This window comes from Prosopis cineraria, unplaced genomic scaffold (assembly GCF_029017545.1).
Source record: "Prosopis cineraria cultivar Desert tree isolate PC_DT_omini unplaced genomic scaffold, ASM2901754v1 PC3, whole genome shotgun sequence".
Lineage (NCBI taxonomy): Eukaryota > Viridiplantae > Streptophyta > Magnoliopsida > Fabales > Fabaceae > Prosopis > Prosopis cineraria.
Window position 1 is genome coordinate 42,526,157 of NW_026555334.1, and position 21,475 is coordinate 42,547,631.

General features: G+C 34.4%; 2 protein-coding genes and 1 long non-coding RNA gene across 3 annotated transcripts; 1 reads left to right on the top strand and 2 right to left on the bottom strand.

Moving 5' to 3' along the window:
- Window positions 1–1,126: 1,126 nt before the first annotated feature.
- LOC129305237 (histone H4) lies at window positions 1,127–1,777 on the bottom strand. Its single transcript, XM_054945230.1, has one exon. It carries the CDS (start codon window positions 1,712–1,714, stop codon window positions 1,403–1,405), a length of 312 nt encoding a protein of 103 aa, XP_054801205.1. The 5' UTR covers window positions 1,715–1,777; the 3' UTR covers window positions 1,127–1,402.
- Window positions 1,778–8,229: 6,452 nt separating this feature from the next.
- LOC129305239 (uncharacterized) lies at window positions 8,230–11,704 on the top strand. Its single transcript, XR_008591932.1, has 2 exons — window positions 8,230–8,525; window positions 8,762–11,704. It is a non-coding gene; the product is annotated as an uncharacterized LOC129305239 (long non-coding RNA).
- LOC129305230 (uncharacterized) lies at window positions 9,510–14,372 on the bottom strand. The gene is made up of 3 exons (XM_054945223.1): window positions 13,618–14,372; window positions 11,493–11,660; window positions 9,510–11,397 (listed from the first exon to the last, which is right to left on the bottom strand). Exons 1-3 carry the CDS (start codon window positions 14,161–14,163, stop codon window positions 9,664–9,666), a joined length of 2,448 nt encoding a protein of 815 aa, XP_054801198.1. The 5' UTR covers window positions 14,164–14,372; the 3' UTR covers window positions 9,510–9,663.
- Window positions 14,373–21,475: the final 7,103 nt, after the last annotated feature.

Consider the following 21,475-nt stretch of genomic DNA (forward strand, 5'->3'; position numbering starts at 1 on the left):
AATTGTCAATTGATGATACTTGTTTCTCGAGTTCTAAAAGGCCAAAAAAAGGACCAGAACTTGCAGTATTATGCTAAACACCGTGCAATCACAAACTTGAATATGGCCGAAACTGACTGGGGTAAACTGTACTTCTACAAGCTTCCTTCAAAGCTCAGCAAGTTTTTTCTGGCCAACAACGCTCAGCTTGTCTAAACTAAGCATTTTAAGAAGTCAACTCAAACCTTTGAATCAAGCAATCGCTTACCACAGCTGAAACCGAGTACAGCAATTCATATTAGGACCTTGAGTTGAGAACCACACAAAACTGGGTGAAGAGATGCTTCATGACGGTATTGCAGGCTCATCATTGCAAACAAGATGAATCAAATCGCAGAGAGAAAGAGACTTCGGCAAAATTTAAAAAAATATCACCAGATAGGTGTGACTTTTCCATCTTCTACGAATTCCACAAGGAAATTTGGTTTTTCTCACTTCCCTTCAATTTTAATCCCCCTTTTATCGCAACTCTTGGAGACCATGTCGGTTACCGTTCAATATCATTTCAAAAGCAAAATGCCCCTGGTTCCCTCAAACTATTGTCTCTTAAATCTCTGAACTGGCAATTCTTTCCCCTCGATGATGACTAAGTTATTTTGCAATGATCGCATTCATGACACTTCTATTCCCTTTTAAGTTTCATCATGCACTACAGTCTGAAAAATCATCTATAATCTTATATTTAACATTCTACATATGCACATAAACATCAGACATATTAGTATGTATTAGTATAGTGATAGTGGTTAGTTGGTTAATCAGTTAAGAAGCTGTTATATCAGTTTAACATTCTGTTGTGTTTTGTCCACGCGTGTCTTAGTTAAGCTATAATCATCAGAACCACTATATAAGGGATGTACACACATTCAATATTCAATATATTTTCCCTTGGTGTTATATTTTCTCTTTCTTCTCTGGAGTTACAGGTGGTTTTAATAGAGTTGATACTAAGATACTGCAATATCCTGGCCACATAATTGGTAGGGAAAACACGAATCCAAAATACGTTGATTGTCAGATACCACAAAGAAGCAATCGTTCGTTAGAAGAAACTGTGAAGTTGTTAGCCACCATCATACCGATGAAATCAATCAACAAAAGGAACAATTTAAAAATTGCAAAGCGTCCTGCGAAATGCTAGTCAAGGAATTTAATACTCGAATTCCAGAACGAGATAACGAATGAGGAATCTAAATTTCTTAATCTCTTAACAACTGCTATTGAATTAAAAGTAAATTCCAGACAAATCTTGTTGAAGAGTGACAACAAATCCAGGGACAGAGAACAGAGAACAACACCCAATTCGGACATCATTTACAATACCAGCCAATAATACACAAGAAAACCCTAAGCACAGGGGAAATCAACCACCAAAACCATAGAGAGTCCTTCCCTGCCTCTTAAGCGCGTAGACGACATCCATGGCCGTGACCGTCTTCCTGCGAGCGTGCTCCGTGTAGGTAACAGCATCACGAATGACATTCTCGAGGAAAATCTTCAAGACACCACGAGTCTCCTCGTAGATGAGGCCGCTGATCCTCTTGACTCCACCTCGTCTGGCCAGACGCCGAATCGCAGGCTTCGTGATACCCTGAATGTTGTCACGCAGCACTTTCCTGTGCCTCTTGGCTCCTCCTTTGCCCAGTCCCTTCCCTCCCTTTCCACGACCCGACATCTTTCCCTCCCGAATACCCGAACGCAGAACAACGTTAATGCCAGGCACTAACTCAGAAGCTACAAGTGCGGGGACAGGATTTATATGGAGACGCCCCTTTGGGGGTTCCCAAATGACTTGAGCGATTTGGGGCTGTTGGATTAGACCGTCAGAGACCGCAGCAAGTAACAATCCGCGTCATCTCCATTGGTTAGATCTCGACCCTCGACTGTGGTCATTTGACGGTGATGATGTCTGTTCTTTTAATTTTGCACGGCTCGTTGTTCCGGATCCCTGACGTGGCTATACTCACATGGTCAAGGGAACCGCATTCATCACCTTGGGGTGATCTAGACCAACATTTTCTTTCAAATGATTCCTATCGCAAACCTTAAATTATTTTTAAATATTTTTATATTATATTTTTAAAAATAAAAATTATATTATAATATTAAATATGCATTATACAGAATATATCAAAATGATCAATTACTTTAAATTTTAAATTTTTTAATATTAAATTAAAATTTTTAAATTATATTGATACTATTTAAAGTATCCCTAAATAGTTAATTTGTAATAATTATTAAAAATAATATTAAATTAGGTCATCTAAATTAAATCTGTACTAGTCAAATTAGTGATAAATAAATTTATCAAATATGTCTATATTTTTTATATATTTTTAATTTTAATAAATATAAAATAAAAGTAAAAAAAATAAATTTGGAGTATTCAAATCTTATCAAGAATGATAAATACCATGATATTTATCCTCTAATAAGCATAAAAAATAATATATATTTAATATTATAATTTTTATATATTTTTATTTAAATAAATATGGTATAAAAATATTTAAACAATAATTTTAAATTATTGACATAGATCATTTAAAGAGAAATGAAATCATCCATGAAGGTTGTGCTCATCAATTCTAGGTAGCACCAAATGCGTTTCTTATAAGTCAATATATATATATATATATATATACTAAAGAAAAAAGGTAAAATGATTGCAAAGATGTGGGCTTTTAGAACAAAAACCTAAAGCCCAAGAAAGAGTCTGGCAAACTGCAAATGAAAATAAAAAGAAAGACAGCCAAAAATAGAACAAAGAACGAGCACAAGAAAAAACAAAGATTTGCCCTCCTTACAATATTTTTGAGCATGTAAATAATAATTTTTAAAGCTCGCACATGCGAGATAAGAAACCAATTTTGAAAAAAAAATTGGTCCATTGAGAAAAGGTAAAAGTACCACGAGCCATTGAACAAGTTGATTTCCTTTGAAATTGGAAATCAAAATTTGAAAAGGGATCCCGTAGGATTTGAGTTGCCAAAGACAAAACAGCTTTGGCCTTTTGAGATAAATATCTACACTGATGAAAACAAAACAAGAAAGGATCAAAGTACAAAACTAACAAAGAAAGAAAAAAACCAATAGAGACCAAAAAAAACTTAGACTGTGTTGGGTACGATGAAAGAGTTTTTAATGAAATTGGAATTGGAATCGGAATTGGAATAGAATTGGATTAAAAAGTGTATTTGGTATGATGATGGAATCCTGATATAATTTTAATAAAATATATGTACTTAAAATAAGAAAAGACCAAAGTGCCCTTTTTATAATTTTAAAAAAATTATCCCTATCAGCCAACAGTCCCATTCCTCTCCTTCTGCATCACGTCACTTCCTCCTCATCCAATGAGCATCCTTACCACCGTCCGTTATTGCGCCGGCAAGGACCCCCTCCCTTTCTTCTTCTTCTTCTTCTTCTCCGGCAAGGACCCCTTCCTACAGTTTGTTGCTGCCTTCTCATGGTTCATCGTCACTGCTTTCTTCTTCTTCTCCAACGACACCTGACTGAATAAGAAGATGAAGACCAAAGAAGAAGAGAGGAGGATATCGATGCAGGTGATGATGTCTTTCAAGTAGGGTGACAACGATGATTGTTGCACTGTCCATTGCTGCTCGGTTCTTCATCGTCATCGTCAAACCAAGAGCACTCACAGAGAGAGAGAGAGAGATGATGGGCACTTTATTGACAACGAGAATGCACGAACGATGATGGGTCCTTCATTATCGATAAGAATGCATGGTGAGTGTTCATGCCATGATGCCGTGAGCCCCTTCCTTTTCTCTTCTTCTCAACTTTCTCTCTCCACTGGTTCCTATTTGACAGTGCACCCACTGCCCTCATCCATCTCTGCGTCATGATTGACTTGCTAAACCAGTGACAAAGGTGTGAACTAAGAAGCTCGACAAAGATTTTAGGCCTTCCTTCTTAGGATTTGCAGTGGATTGTGGTTGTCCTCTTTAAGCGAGTAGTGGTCATCGACATATCTAGATGAAAGGGAATACATAGTTGTTGGTGATATTGGAAGAGGAAGAAACCATCTGTCGCTAAAGGAAGGAGATGAAGACAAGGAAGAAGAGCGATGCTTCTGCATTGAGAAGGAGATAGTTCGTGGAGGAGGAAGAAGGAACTCATGGAGGAGGGAGAAGGGACAGACTGGAGAAAGGGAACCATGGAATCGGATTCCATGATGCACGTGATGGAATTTAATTCTGCCAAATTTTCTTGAACCCAAATTCCAAAAAATCATAATTATTGCATACCAAACACACATGTTAATAGATTTCATGTCTAATTCCATTTCTTTCTCCATAATTCCAAGCTACTAAATGGGACCTTAAAGAAACATAAAAGCCAAACACCAAAACGGCTTCCAAAAACCAGTAGCACACGTAGATAGACCTCTATAAGACTACTATCCATAAAGGTCCCCCACAAAGTCACCCAACCAAACGGGGATTTTTGGCTAAAACCCCATTAAACCTAGACAGATGATGTGACCCTGTTTTGGCATTGTAAACATGTGCATTTCAGAAGCAGAGATGCTGAAGAGGCAGAGACTAGTAAAGTAGTTGATATGAACCTAAGCTTATGTAAGGATGATTTGGTTGATGTCAAATAAAAAGTAGGAGATAGCATAACAACATTGTGATGACGACATGAATTGGGGAGGAACCCATTTTGGCCAACATGAGAAAGGTTTGGATGACCACCATCCAAGTCAGTAACATACAGAAAGTCATAAAAAATGTGGCCTACCACAGGCATTACTTTGACATATCCCTTATGCTATAGACTATGAAACACCAACAGCTCAATCAAAGTATTACTCCAATAATAAGTATGAGTATAGGTAGTAAAAACATATATGAAGTGAAATCCTAATGAGGTAGAAGTGAAACTTGCACCATCATAAAATGACGTCAGAATTGATGAAAATGACTCTTATTCAGTGAAGATGTGTCCTATTATTAAGATGAGTGAGCTGATAAATGTTAATAATTTTGAGAAAGAAACACATGTGACTCACACTGAGAATTATTATCAAATAGTGGAAATTGAGTTTCTAGACATGATTTAGATCTTGTAATTCGAAGCATATCTAAGCCATCCGTGAAATCTAACGCTTTTCTCTTTTTACAGCAAGAAAAACTTGAAGCCCTATGCATGTTGACACTTGTGGAACCACCAGAAGAGGCCACCATGTTCTCATTATGCAATCCTCTGTGCAATAACAAAGTATTAGAAGTAAAACAATGTCTATGCAAAATATCAAACTCGAGGGAGAGCATACTTAGGTTCTAGAATAATGCCTTTACTCCCTTTTTAGAAAACACACCTACAACCATAAAAAATCAAGTGTATAGAGGTGTGTCCACTTGCACGCATCTTGAATAGAGTTGGTGAAAAATTACTAACTGACTTGGAACAGTGTTGAGAAATATGACCAATGATGAAGCACCTTGAACAGAATTAGCCAACATGTTCCAACATGAAAGAAATCTTAACTATCTCTCCATTTTGTAACTGCAACTAACGAAACTTAGAAGCCTCTAAGTATTCAAATAAAAGAACTTGAAACTGAAGACCATTATTAAGAACAGAACTTGACAATCTTCGATGTAATAGTCAAGCGGCTGATCAAAAATTTAAATTCAAACAGAAAACTCACTAAAGAAGACTCTTACAATCGGTAAATTAGCCTTCCATAGATGAACTAATAAAGAAAAACCTTGAAGCAACCATGTTCCATGTTTTATAATAACCTTCAAATCCTATTTGAAATTTAAAAAAAATAGAACAAAGCAACTCCCACCATGTTGAATTGTAAATGGTGCCTTAAATTAGGACTTAAATCATCACATCAATCATGATTAATCAATGACCAACTCAAAAGGGTTATCTTATAGAGATTAACCTAAACAAGTTATTAACATGCATTTTCACAAACTATTTAAAATAAAAGAATTTCAAGTCTTTAAAATATTTCAAAATCTGACATTATTCAAGTAAACTTGTGCATAAACATGATTAAAAAATACATCTCAAGATGAGAGAAAACTTCCCCATTATTTTCTCTCTGTGCTCCACTCTACATAATATATATTTATCAATATAACACTTAACCACTCAAACCCTTCTATGACTGGCAAGAAGGGCCTAAAGTCTTAATTACATTTATTATAATGATTATTACTTAATCATCACACTCTACATATATCATCTATTCGTCAATAGTTCATCACTAGCATGAAATTCTCTTTTCATTCATATATAGTTAATATCAATTTTTCACCCTTAGACATTAAAAATACAAAGGGAGACTATAGTAATATTTCAGTTTTTAAATCATGCATATTATAACTATTTTTAGTTGCACAAATATTTTGACCCCTTAATATAAATACAAGCACCAAATTACATTCTCAAAGGCTCAAAATATACTTCCCCCAAATATAAAACCCATAATGCAAATGAATCAAAAATATATTGTTATGGTTGCCAATATTATAAACTAAATACACGTGTCAAAATAAAAAAAATGAAGGCCTACAGAAGTGATTATTATCACTTGGCCCGGTATTCCTTTCCTCCATTCTTCCTAAATAAACTAGCTCATGTAATATGTTAAAGAAGAGGGGTGGGTACAACTAAACAATAACCAAGATATATTTAAGTTATACAAATACATGATAACTAATCATGAATATAAGTGGCTAATAATTTTATCAAAATAACAATGTAAACAATCATATCAAGATCATGTTAATCACATTAACATCTAACTCGTGTGAATAAATTTAAAAATAAAGTCAAGTATAAAATTAGCACTATGACCTACGAGTACAAAATGTTTGAACAAAATTGGCATAAGTACCCACATATACATTTTTCACATATTTACCACATGTTCTTATTTTCACAATTACAATCATAATCTTAAAAATGGTCAGCAATTACTCAAATATCATAACAATAATGAAATTCATGATTAACCTCTTCTTTATATCCTCTTTACTTCCTTCGATATAAAATCTGTGGGCCAACAATTAGAAGGAATCGTCCATGTGGTGAGGCTGCTTAAGGCCTTAATCACATCATGAGAGACTATTGAACCAAAGTTACCTTACTCACTTATGGACACATTTTTTCCCAAATCACACACTATGGAGTGTCATACATAATATTAACTCACCCAAAACTCTAGGTAGGCCAATAGGGTTAAATCTCTTAATAAAAACAATGATACAGTACCCTGTAAAGTAAGCAGCGACTATAACCCTAAAGATTATTCGTTAATAGTCAAATATTATATGGATTTTGCACAATCGCTAGCTCCTTCACTAAGACAAACTCCCATTACATGATCATATTCATGAGAAAATGCATTTCAATAATCCTCATATATGTAGTTTATAATTATCCCATATGTTCATCGATTTTATTGCTCAACAAATATCAAGAATCATCATATCTCAATCATGCCTCATGCATCAATTTTCATATTAGCATCATATAAAAACTCAACATGCTCATATACAATCCATCACCATGTATAATCTACAATTTATAATCCACAATATGTACATCATCATCAATCCTCAATCTCATTACTCAAATCTTGTCATATTATCTCATGAGATCATAAATTAATATCAACAATCCACATTACAAGCACGCTTTCCTAGTCATTTATTTTTCTCCACGTATGGCCATCATACTAAAATTCTTTACATGTGTCGTAATTAACTTAGTAACAAATTATAAGATCTCAACAAGGCTAAATATGCATTACAAATAATAATTTTAAGATTTGAATACACACACATGCACACTCATTTGTTTTACAAACAAAAATAATTAATTAATACATAAAAGTATAAAATAATTTTTCTCGATCATTTCAACTTTTAAAAGGTCACAAGTTACTCTTGAAGTTACAACAACTTTTAAAGTTTTTCAAAGCTTTATTAGTGCTAAATAACAACTAATCTATAGTTAATCATATCACAATATATTAATAATATTATTAATATACTTTTCACTCATATTCCAATTAAGTATTTTTTTAAGACTTTAGTTTTATTTTCTTAAATTTTAAAATTTAATTTTAACTTGAACTTATTAATTTGATTCAATGACTTCTTTCACAACAGGGTTGTTGAAATTTGGCTAATTCCGATTTTTCATAATTACCAGTATTCTCTTCTGACAAAAGCCTAGCCTCAACCCAATCAGCCACCGCTGTTAGCCGTCAACAGTAACATGAGAAAAACCAGCAATGGAATTTTCAATTTCTTAAACCACCGCCGGCCACCGTTAGCCATCCACCTTCAGTTCGGTTTCCACGATGCCTGGGTCCCATGAACCAATCAAGCGGAGGTTGACTGCGAAGCACAAAACTGCAACCTGTGCCACAACCCTCGCCCGAGCCCTGTCGGAACTCAGACGGTGGAGATTTTCACAGCCCGACGGTGAGTTTATTTTCAATTTTGGATTATAACTTTTTATTCTGTCCCTGTAATTGGATTCGACTAAAGTAGATATTTTTCGTTCCTAAAGTGCTTCTACTGGCGGGGATCGTGCACAGTTTTCTGTTTATATATTCTGCTTTGTGAAGGATCTGATTTTTATTACTTTCATTCTTTACGACCACAGCAAATGTCCCCAAATATCAGTATCTTTAGCAACTGATATTATTTTTGTGAAGGATCTGATTTTTATTGCTCCGACGGTTGCCTATCGGACCGAGTAGAAAGCAAGAATTTTTGTTACATGATTTGGATAAAAAAAGAAAAAGTGAACCATATTATCTCGGGGACTGCGTACTGAGCAAGGAGATTGAGAAGTTCCTTTTTTTGTTTCTTTTCTCTTTTCCCATATTTGTGCCGGTGATTGCAAGCGATTTTGCTGTGGCTGACTCGAAAGTAGAAAGATAAGTGGGAACAATTTAAGTTGTGCTGTTCATAATGTATGCTGAGCCCTTTTACCAATGCAACCTAGTTTGATAATAGTAATTACTTGTGTAATTAAATTTGATCCTTTTGCCATTGATATATACAAACTCTGCAAGTTTGCAAACGCTTTAAATCCTTAATCTTTCTATACCCTGTGTTTGCAGCACCATCTTTTGCAGGTCAGGGGTATTGATTTAAGTGTGGTTTATATGTCACACAGATGATGATCAAGAATTGGGTTTCTTTGCCAATTTTCTTGGCATCTTCATATTTGTGCTGGTGATAGCATATGTCGTGGCTGACCCAAAGTTTGATGGGAACTAGGGACGCTTCGAGCCTTGTAGAATATAGAATGAATTGTTTCACTAATGGATTTTAGTTGACTCTGTTGAGAACTTAACTAGGGAATGTCAATGACGTTTTACCGCTATAATTTTCAAAAAGATTCTATTAGCATACCACTGTTCTTGCTTTTTAATCGGGAGCTCCAGTGCCATATTTATTAAAGTTTTTTTTTTTTTTGGTCACCCCCTTTTTCCCCGGGTGGGTGGGGCGTGGTTTACATTCAGATGAACTTGTTTTTCTTGTGCATGAGATCTCTTAATTAGTAGGGGAAGTCACTTCTCTAGACTAATTCCAAATCATGGAGCTAGGTTTATTCTGAATGCAGAGCGTTGATCTTACAATAAATCTCATTGAAATTTACACGACTGGAGGGGTTCTCCCAAATAAGTAGTTGTTTGACCTCATTTTCAATCTTTATTGTTTCTCTCATCAAGCTAACGATGCAGAATCCCAAGCAGCTGTATTGAAAAATTATTTGGCCTATAAGTATCTGTTCATCTTTTTTTGTGTGAATCATCTTAACTGCCTCCCCTAGCTGTTGGAGGACAGAGTCTGTTGCGCTATCAGCGTCTTCACTTGCACACAAGATCTTGAATGTGTCAGCATTTGGATATCCTGACTCAACGTCACTGGGGATATTTTCACACTTTAAAATTTGTTCAAATTGGCTGAGTGACTTGATCCTGGTTATCTCCTCAAGCAGCCTCAGTGTAGGGCCAACTTTAGCCTTGAAAAGCTCTATATTATGTACCATTTGATCTTGAAGCTCCCGCCAATTCACTCCATCTTTCTCTGACAATCGTGGGACATGTTCTGTCAAGTATTCCACAAAATGCAGGAGATCTAACATCGTTGATAAGGATTGTAGCAACCTGCTGTAGCCAGCACCATGGAAAGGCAGGAACCAGAAACTTGGCTCTGACTTGGCCTCCGATGAGAACTTTTCTAATTGACTCACAAAAGATTCCAGCTTCTTCCGTCTTTCTCGCAATGTCTGAGAAAGTAACAGTGGGATCTGGTTCTCACCAGGGGAAATGGCTATGGCATCAATGCAATCCTGAAGCGATCTCAAGCATTGGGATAGTTCAGATTTTGCCAGTGCTGCTGCTCTTGAGGGGTTCATAAGAATCTCGACTGTGATGAAACAGATGAGCCCAATTGTGGCTTCAGTGATCCTAGCAATTGCAAACTGAGTAGGAGGGCCGTAGTGCTTCCTGCCGAGGATCAATAGAGCCCCTATAACAGCTGAAATCCCACCAGCTTGCCCATACATCCTGCCATGCATTAGAAAACAAGAGAAGACAACCCACGGCAAAAGAGGCAAGAGCCTTAAATCCACTGATCTTTCAAACAGGAAGCAACAAAGGATACCATAGATTGATCCCATTGCCGTTCCTTGTCCTCGAGCATTAGCAACTGAGAAAGTGGCTTGTCGTTCTGTGACAAAGCTGATGGCAATGGTGAGCCCTGACCAGTACCCGTTTTCTCTGTTATATATCAAGCCAAATAATACCGCAAGGCCTAATGAAAGCGAGCACTTGACTGCAAATGCCAAATTCTGACTCCTGGGCAACATGTTCATCACAAAATCTCGAATCTTCCATGAGTTACATTGAACAGCATCAGTTTTCTGGGTTTTATCCACCACAGGCTGGTCATTCTTTGTAATGTGTGAATCTTTTAAGAGAAGTTCTGCGCAGTACATGAAGAAAGAAGTTGGAAGATCTTTACAAGCCCTGCAAAGGTTTTTTGGAGTTCCTAAGAAAATGTTAGAAATTTCTTTCTTCCTGTCTGGAGCTGTGGCTGCATCAGACGACGCAAAACACTTGGCTTGCTGGTCTAATTTTTGAGTGATCTGAGCCTTATAATCGAATAAAACACCTCTGAGTTCCTGATCAACGGCTTCAACGGGAAAAGCAGAGCAGTGTGATAGAGCGATTTCCATTCCTCTTAATGGTAATTCAATGTCTTGCAGGCGTTCTGCCGGTTCCACGCAATTTGGATTGAAGATCGTCACTCGAGGCCTTTCCCAACGCATGCCGTCCTGTTCGGTTCATAAAGTCGAAATTTTTAGCGTATCTGCCACGAGTATCAATTGCCTAATTAAGGACGTAATTTCATGTGTGGAAGCTAGGTTACCAGTTTAAATCTGATGCAATGGAGAAGCTTGGATCCTACTGGGGAGAGAGACCTGGCTCTAGTGACCAGTTCAAGAGCAGTTGAGTTGTCCAAGGTAGAAATGGCCTGTAGGTTGTGATTCAGCCTCTCGGAGGCATTTGCAGCATATAATTTGTAGACATTCCGTATCTGGAATCGACAAAAGGAAGATGGTGAGATGTTTGTTTCGGACCTGTTGTTTTCCGTAAGATCGTGTTCTTGATAAGTGATGTGCTTGTTATAATGATAACGAATGACACTGTGGCACTGGAAAGGCCTATGGTGTTATAAATCAGAAAATAGAAGCTTTAACCCGAAAACAAAAGCAAACAAATAGTGATTTCTTCCTCGTCATACTCAATGACGGAGACAGATTCCCCCAATCTCTATTCAGATGGAGGCGCAATACGAGACAAGGGTTTGGCTTTTTCAATGCCCACCCAATCTCCGCAAGAAGTTGCTTTGCTAAGTCACTTCCCAAAAAGCCGCATTATACATAGGATATTAATGTTTGTTTAATGATGAACTAATGTTTTATCAAATGTTACTTTTCCAAATGTATTCGAGCTTTTCCCTGTAAAAAGATTCTGAGGAAGAGTGAACAATGCATGGGATCGAAAAATGTTCCATTATGTGTTAAATGCGGATAAAAAATACAAAATTATACTGTTTCATAGTTAGATGTCAAGATCTCTTTTATTTTATGTAGAAGTTAATAATTAGAGGAAAAATAAAAATTAAATTAGAAAGGTATGGTATTATAATGAAAATTAATTAGAGATCTCAAACCTGGCATATATTTATATCATCGACATGAAATTTGTACTACTGATTTACTTGGAAAATGATCATCTCAAATAGATTCTAGTGAGTTAATCCGCCAATTAAGGCAACACATTTATCTTCTTATTTGTGACAAGGTTATATATATATATATAGAGAGAGAGAGAGAGAGAGAAATATGGGCAATTTTTTCCTTGAACCATTTTCCACTCACTGAGGAGAGAATTTTTGCTCCAATCTAAAATGATTTAGGATGAAAAATGTCTCACTTATTAATTCAGGGTGTCCAATGCTCCTTCAAGAAAAGTATAAAAGCAAAAATATATTTTAACTTAAAAGTAAATATTAGCAACCACTTTAATTTTAACAATGATTATTTGTCTTTTGGCATTAACCAAAATATAACAATGATTATTTGTCTTTTGGCATTAACCAAAATATAACAAGCAATTATAACCTCCGCTTGACAAAAAATTTGCATGAGAGGGAAGGTTATAATTGCTTGTTCTATTCCATTATTATTTGAACTTAAGTAGTCACAAATATTTATAACACTTAAAACTTCAATAAATAAAAAATTTATACAAGAAAAATTATAATTAATTGTTCTATTTTGATTATTGTCAGAAGAAAAATAATTATTGTTTAAATTTTAAATTAAAGTAATCACCAATATTTATTTTTTCAAATTTTAAATTGTGAGTATTTTAGTTATTTTATAAAAAATTATAATGTCTAAAAGTTCCTACAAACAGTGAAGAATCATTATCATTTGCATATTATAGGGGGTTAAAATATATTTTTTTCTCTATACTTTTTTTTGAAAAGTGCCGGACACCTTGTACAAATAAATGAAATAATTTTTTTTAAAACTATTTTTTAAAGGAGTGAAAATCCTCCTTCGTTAATGGAACACTAGCAGAGGAAAAATTTTTGTTACTTTAAAAAATAATTTAAAAAATATTTTATTTATTAATATAGGATATCTAGTGCTTCTTTAACCAAGATATAAGGGTAAAAATATATTTTAACTTTTTTGTGTGCGTGTATGTAAAGAAAAACGCTTATGGCTTTGGGCCCCACTTGCATTAATTGAATAACTTTTTAATTTAAGCGTAACATCGCGGGCTTGACTCTTTGTGAACGTAACATATATGTGTTTCTTTCATGGAAGGATGGCAAAAAAATTAAAGGGTAGAAAAAGTAAAACGTGATTTTTTTACTTTCAGAGTAAGGGCAAAAAAATTAAAGCTCGCGCACGCACATGTATATACACACCCGAATTAATCGACAATAAAAGAGAGGAAGGTGTTATATAATATACCTGGTGGCATGCAAGATGAGGATAAGGTAACAACATAGCCAGTACAGAGGCAAGTGCTCCCAGGGATGTGCTGGAAGCCACTTGAATGGGATGCACCATCACTCCCGCCTCTGCTCCGTCTATCACTGCCTTCACGTACACAATCACCAGCTGACCAAACGCTATCCTCTTGCTCATCAAGTGTGTAGACTCGGGCATCGCCACCACAAACGACCCCACAGCCACCGCCACTGCGGCGAGCGGCACCGTCAGGTTGGCCGGCCCTATCAACTGCAGCCCAGCAATGGACAGGATCATGGCCATCAGGATTGCACAGAATACGTGCCAACAACCCCTCAGGCTGTCGCCCAGCGTTGCGTCCGACACTATGAGAATCGTGGTCAAGTAGGAGTACGCCGGGAATTGGAGGTAGCGCCGGAGGGACTCTGGGCCATAGAGGGAGGTGCAGCCCACTATGGTGCAGGCCAGTGTGGTTCGTAGAGCTGAGATCATACGACCTCGCCATATCTCTGTCCTCGTGTTTGCGGTGGTGGTTGGTTTGGGCATAGTGAGAGATTATTTAATTGGAAACACGTGGAAGAGTGGGAATGTGAAGGGTGGGAGGTGATAAGGAGATCAGCGAAGGCTTATATACGCAATGGATCGAAGCTTGGGGGTCATGTGGATGTGGTTGATAAGAGGGCTAGCTACGAGACACCCACACTTGACGAGTCTACCTAGTTAACAACAAGTCGAGGCATGCATCTTTTAAATGGAGGATGGCCGATGAGAACTACATCTGATCACATCTTGTATTTAAATTGTATTGGTGCGTAACACCCTCTATATGGGAGAGAAGACCTGTGAGATTAACTTTTATTTATTTATTTATCTTAGAACAATAAGGAATAAAAGTAAACCCGGAGGTGGGGGTGTCAAGTAGGAGTTAGTGGAAATAAAGTCAGTTTTTTTGGTGAATAAGCAGCCCGTTGCCCGAAGAAGAAAAACACGTCCGAGAAATTAGGTCAAATAAGTGGGATCCTCGCAAAGAGCGATAGGTTATCCCGTGACGTCAGCAGCATTATTAATATTGAAGTGTTTGAAATTGAAAGAAGGCGGCATTATTGTTATGATTGTGTACGTACTGATAACGTGTGAGTATAAATAAATGAGTTTATTATTGTAGAGACGAAGACTACTGGGCGTGTGGATGTGTGAGGATGTGGGAGGACAGGGCTGATATTTTGGGAGAGGAGAATAGTGAGGAGGGAGGAAGAAGGAAAAGGGAAGGACGCAAGGCGTGAGGGATAACAGATGCAGCGGCGAGCCACAATCCCAACACCAATGATTCTTTGCACGGCAAGTACTACAACAATTGGGAATACGACTGAAACTGAAAATAATTAAGTTTTAAAATCATGTTTGGTGTGCTATAAGATTTAAAAAAAAAATTCAAGACTCAAATCAAACAAAAATCAGGTAAGAAACACAGTTATCCTCGTCTTCCTACAATCTTGTAGCCATCAATTTCATCCTAAAATCAAATTGAAATAAGAGAAGACCGAACAACTGAAGACCACTGAATCATATGGACAAGAAAATGATCAAAACATGTGAACAAGAAAATGGAGTCGTCTTGCTTGCGTCGCTAGATCTGAAAGATTGGAAAACAAGAAAACTAAGAGCTTGTTTGATTTCTGTTTTCATTTTTTGTTTTTAAAAACTATTTTATAATATAATTTTTAAAATTATTTTTAAAATTAAATAAAATGAAAACATGTTTGGTTATATTATTTAAAAAACAGTTTTAGAATTTAAAAAATGAACTGATAATAATGGCCATAGGCAGTTAATGATGGTGATTAATAATAAACATTAGTCAAGGTAACTATAATTTTCAACAATCAAATGTAATGTATCTTAAAAACAAGAAAAATAAAATAAAAACAACTTAAAGCTGTTTCTATTTTTTTTTAAATGAAAACAGTTTTGAAAACAATTAAATGAAAAGTACTTATCTAAATAAATTTTTATATTTTTTGTTTTAAACAAAAAACAATTTTTATATATTTTTTTGTTTTCAAAAACAAAAAACTATTTTTAAAAATAAAAAACAAACAGACCCTAAGTCGTCCATGCTCTCGTCACCGGACTTGGAACAAGAAAACGGAATCAATCTAGTGGTGAACTGAAGGTAACGGAGTAGTTTGTGCTCACGTCCAAGCCTAGAATTGAAGTTGTCGTATCGTTGCCGCAGGATCTGTTGAAGATGAATTGAAGAAGATGGAGAGTTTGAGTTTGTGAATTTGGGACAATAGAACAAAGAAGATGGAGAGGCTATCAACACCCTTACAGAAGAGGATAAAGGAACCTAAAATGATGATCTATCATCACATGCATCAAGGTTATTTTGTTCTTAAAAAATTCAATCCTGAGATTATTTTGAGTAGTGATACTGAGTATTCCCACCTATGTGGGATTGAGCTTGAAACTAAAATTTTCATTCCACGTACCAAATACAAAAATTTGTATTAGTCAGCCCCACTCTCTGATTCTTTTGTACCAAACAAGGCCAACGTTAACACCATGACATTTACATGTTGCTTCCCATTTCGTTAGTTCCGTTACACCCTGGTTGGTCTCAGTCTCTCTCTTGATTTTTTTTCTTTTTTTAAATGGAAAAACAAGGAACAAAATAGGGGCATTGAGAATGAACAGTGAAAAGGCAAAAAGGGGTGAAAAGCAAGTTTACCGGTAAAGCATGTAATGAAGAAATGTGGCAGCCTCTAGGGTGAGTGTGTTTCTATTTTCTAGTTACTATAGATAGTAAGAACTAAGAAGCAGGCAAGCGGCGTTGAGTTGGGCGACAAACAGAAGTGGGGAAGCACAATGGGAAAGTGGTATGTGTTTTGTATATCACTCGCAAATCTTTAAATGACGCTCCATTGAATGGGCCAGCCCCACCCTCTTGCGTGTCCTCCTCTTCGTACCCTTTAACCTCCCCTATTGGCTATTGGCGGAGTTGGTAATCTGGGTGGATTGGATTTATTAAAATTCAAACTTTTTAAAAAGCTTGAATGACTTAAGTCGATTCAAATTTATTCGAGCTTTGAATGACCTGAATATCTACATTTTTATTTTTAAAATTAATTTTAATTTACTTTTATTTTAAAATTAATGTTTTATTTTATAAAAAAATATAATCCATATGAAAGACTCAAATTTTTTTAAAATATATGTAAATATTAAAATTTTAAAATTAATATTAATATGTATCTTAAATATTATTTTGAGATATTTTATAGATTAAAAATAATAAAAATAAATATTTTTAATTTTTTAAAAAATATACATTGTAACGTACTCAAATATACTCCCTTCATTTAAAAATGTAAAGTATGTTTTAAGGAATTGAATGTTTAAAAATATAAGGTATTTTTAATCTTTTGAGGTGTAATCATTGCTTTTTTTCTAAAAGTTTTCCTATTGATGAATGACTTTATATTTATTGTAAGGTATTTTATAAGGGTAAATATAAAAAGATAGGGTTAATTAAAAAGTAAGTAACTATTTTGTTAAAGAGTAAGATTGAGTTAAAAATACCTTATATTTTTAAATGAAAGGAGCATGATATTTTAATATAAAATAAGTTAAAACATAAAAATTAATTAATATTTATTTTATTTTATTTTTTTAAAAAATAATTTTATTCAAGTTTTTTGAACTAAGCCAAAACTTAAATAGACCTGAATATTAAAAAATTATTATTTTAATAAGTTTAATGTTAAATTTTTTCAAGCTTATTTAAATTAATTAAATTATTGGCTTTACCTATTGGCTTCAATTTGTCCGTTCTCCTTCTCTCTCCTCCCGTTAAGGGTTTCAATCCAGGGTAATTTTGGAATGTTGTTCTTTTTTTTTTTTTTAATATTACTCGCGGCTTCTACACTTCAATTTTGTTTTGCTTTTCAGCACACGTAGTTTATTATTTTATTTTTTTTAACTCGTCCCTTTTGATTGTTCCACGTGCAACGGTTCTCCTAGGGATGTTCATAATTATCCTAGTTTCAGTCAGCCCGATTTCATCTAGATTATAATATAATGTGTCTATCCTGACTGAAAAAAAAAAAAAAAGAAAATGGGGAAAATTAGAAAAAAAGAATTAGGTTGAAACCTAAATTGCACCTAAGGACCAAAGTTCATGAAAGGGCCAAGCCAATTATTTTATTCATAAAATAATTTGATCAAATGATAAAAATACCCTTCTATGTTAACTAAAAAAAATTTAAGAAAAAGGCACATCCGACAACCTCCGGCTAGAGTTCCAATAGTTGACAACATGCTTGCCGGCAGGTGAAGGGTCGCTAGAAAAATTCAAAATCCCTTTATTACATGTAATCATCAAGAATTACATATAAATTCAACAACTAAAGGGTGTAAGGGTTTTACTTAGGGTATGAGGCTTCTGATTTGGGTGTGAGACTTTTAACTTTGGGTGCGAGGCTTTTGACATAGATAATTATATGTAATTTCTAGTGGATTACATATAAATTAAACATACAGGGAGCAACTCTTGTCAATCTCTCAAAATTACATGAAAATGATTATAGATTACATGTGAATCAAACAGATAGAGAACACCCCCGTTAATCCTTCAAAATTATATGAAAACTATTAAGAATTACATGTAAGTCAATATGTGAAGAAAATTATGAACATGACTAAGAAATGATTTACATGTAATCTTTAACGAATTACATATAAATCAAAGACACAGAGCATGCCCCTGTCAGTGCTCCTAAATAACATAAAAATGACCACAGATTACATGTAAATTAATATATAAAAAATTTGCGAGCATGTCTAAGGAATAATTTACACGTAATATCTAGTGAATTACATGTAAACCATTGTCGGTGCCTCTGAATTACATAAAATAACTATGAATTACATGAAACTGATTAGGCAAGAAGCTTTGCACCCTAAACTAGATCCCTTGCACCTAAGCTAGAAATTTTGCATTTAAGCTATATCCTTTACACCCAAATCATACCCCTTACACCCCAAGTCATAACAAGTACACCTTAAGCTAGAAGCCTAACACCCATAAATCAATGAAGTAAAAATCAATGGTATGAAACATTTTTCTTAAGTTTTAGATTGAGTTATAAATGCCTTGCTTAATAGCTTTCAACTAAATCTAAGGTAACAAAATAAGTAACACAGAGAGGAAAATTAATCTTGATAGCCACTGAACAACCTAATATTTACACTTTACCAAATAAAAACAATGCCATAAATTTGGTTTGGAGAATAAAAAAAAACAATCCCTGTTAAGCGGTAATAGAAAAAGAAGAATCACTATTTGACCTTTTAGGCTATGCCGCAACCTCAACAAAAAAACAAGAAACAAGCATCAGATGTAAGAATCTATTACACTACCACCACAATCAAAATGCTAGCCATTAACTAATAAATTGCTATCAGCTAGACTTGAATTAGGAACATTCTTTGGTTGATACATATGTTATTTAATTGACAGTAGTAAAATCAAAATCAACAAAATGAGCCATGTGAATTAACAAAAACTTCACATAATCATAAGTATCAACTTACAAGTGTAGCTCAGAGAAGCAACATTATGAAAAGTTATCTAAAATTTTTTAAGTTGAGAAATGCATACTTTTTAGAATGTCAACAAATATGACATTTAGTTATTCATTAAGCTAAGAATACAAAGCATCTACATAACCTAAATAAATACAAATGGCTTATGCACCAATTTAACTTGATTTCTAAGGCCTAAACTAAAATAGAATAATTCACAACTAGAAGTCAGAGAGTTGATTATATACAAGAGAATAGGTTCAAGGCCTTTATCAAGCAATAATTTCACAGGCAAGTAGTGTCACACCCCGAAAATAGAGGGTGACTGGCACGGGCACAAATTACATCACATATTCCTGTAAGCCTTAATATGAAAATTCAATTCTTTTTTTTTAAATAATCAAATTATATAGAATTTATAACACTTTTAATATTACTTATCATAAGGAGACTTCAACATTTTTGTAGAAATTTTAACAGAACCTCCCCTGTAACTAGGATCTTCTGAAAATTCTACAATCAAATTTTTTTACAGATAATAGTATGAAATAGAAGCGTAGCTCCCTCCAGCCAGTAACTAATATGAAAATCAAAATAAAAATATAACAATAATTTATGTGGAGCATTTATCTTTCTTTTAAATCAAAATACATACGACTTATATATTTACATCAAAAGCAACAGTACCAACTAAAATTTTCACCCAATGTAGCTATATTGCCCTTCAAAGGTTGATGATGGGATTAGTGTCAGCTAATAAATCTCAGGCCAAAATAAGTTTTTCAGTGAATAATATTCCCAAAGTAAAATTTTTTAAAATTTAAATCAACAAACTCTAATAATGGTGTAAACTAATTAAAAATAATTCAACAAAACAAATTTATAAGCCTGTAAGACATAATCATAATTGTAAAATGAGAGTAAATTGAAAAACAATTTATATTATCATGCTTAAAAAAAAAATTTACTCACATATAACTCAGAGTGGTATAATTGCTAGCAAAAATCATGTAAATTTTGAAAATACATATTAATCAACATTTAAAATTTTGAGAACTTAACAGAATGGGTTACAAACGTGGACACATAGTTTACGAGGGTAAATAATCAAACACAGCTTATACCATGAAAACAAACGTGGACACACAGTCTACTAGGGTAAATAATCAAACGCAGCCCAAGCTATAAAAATAAACGTGGACACACAGTCCACGAGAGTAATACTAACCCAATACAGCTCAGGCCATAAAATCAAACGTTGTACAAAGCTCACAAATAATAAATGTGAGATCAAAGCCCATGAGGCAAACTATCTAGTTTTTGACCATAGTGCACCACAGGCTAACGGAATTGTCGTTAGCTGCGGCGTTCTGTTTAGAGTTCTCTAAAAACTCAGTTTCAAACACACGAGAAAAATGATCACTTCTAAGTAAAATTTATATTTGCAATACTCAACTCACATGAATCATTTCAAATTTCATGTAATTTAACACTTGTCAAGAATAATATTTCATAAATATGTACAAGCTTGCATTCATTGAATAATCAAGAATTTCAGAGTTTAGTGAATAAAAATAATTTCACAAACATTTGAATTATATTTCTTGAGAAAATAAATGCACATATCATCATCTGGTTATTCACCATCACTATCTTATAATTTCCAAAATTAATGTAATTCATGAAAGAAATATTTCAATAGAAGTCTATTAAGAATAAAAATAAATTAAAGATGATGCTATTGACTTACATGTTGAAGCTCAAGATTTTTGAAAGTATATTTCCTTTAATCCTTGTTTGGGTCCCGTTCTTCCACACATCCTATAAGGATATAATTAAATAATTTTTTTCCATACAATTCAAAATCAACCATGGTTATTTAAAATTTCAAAACCAATATCATTCTTAGCGTTAATCTAATCTTTATCACTAATATCCCTAATCTCTACCAATTTGTTTTAGTCAAGACATTCCATTCATAATCCAATAGCTCCCATACCAACGTATTTCTCCCACCAAGCATAGTATTAAATACTATATAGGCATAATTACCAAGTTAAGATTAGTCTTTCTTTTTTTAGATTTCAACATCCTTAAACCCCACAACATTGATAATCTGATTATTTTCAATAGCACACTAGGCTACAACAACATCTCCTTCCTCACACATGCGTGTATGGTAACAGGGGGAGATGATTTTTTTTTTCCTAAACTTCAATCCTCAAATCACATATATACATATATTATTAATAGGTTCAAATGGGTTTCAAGT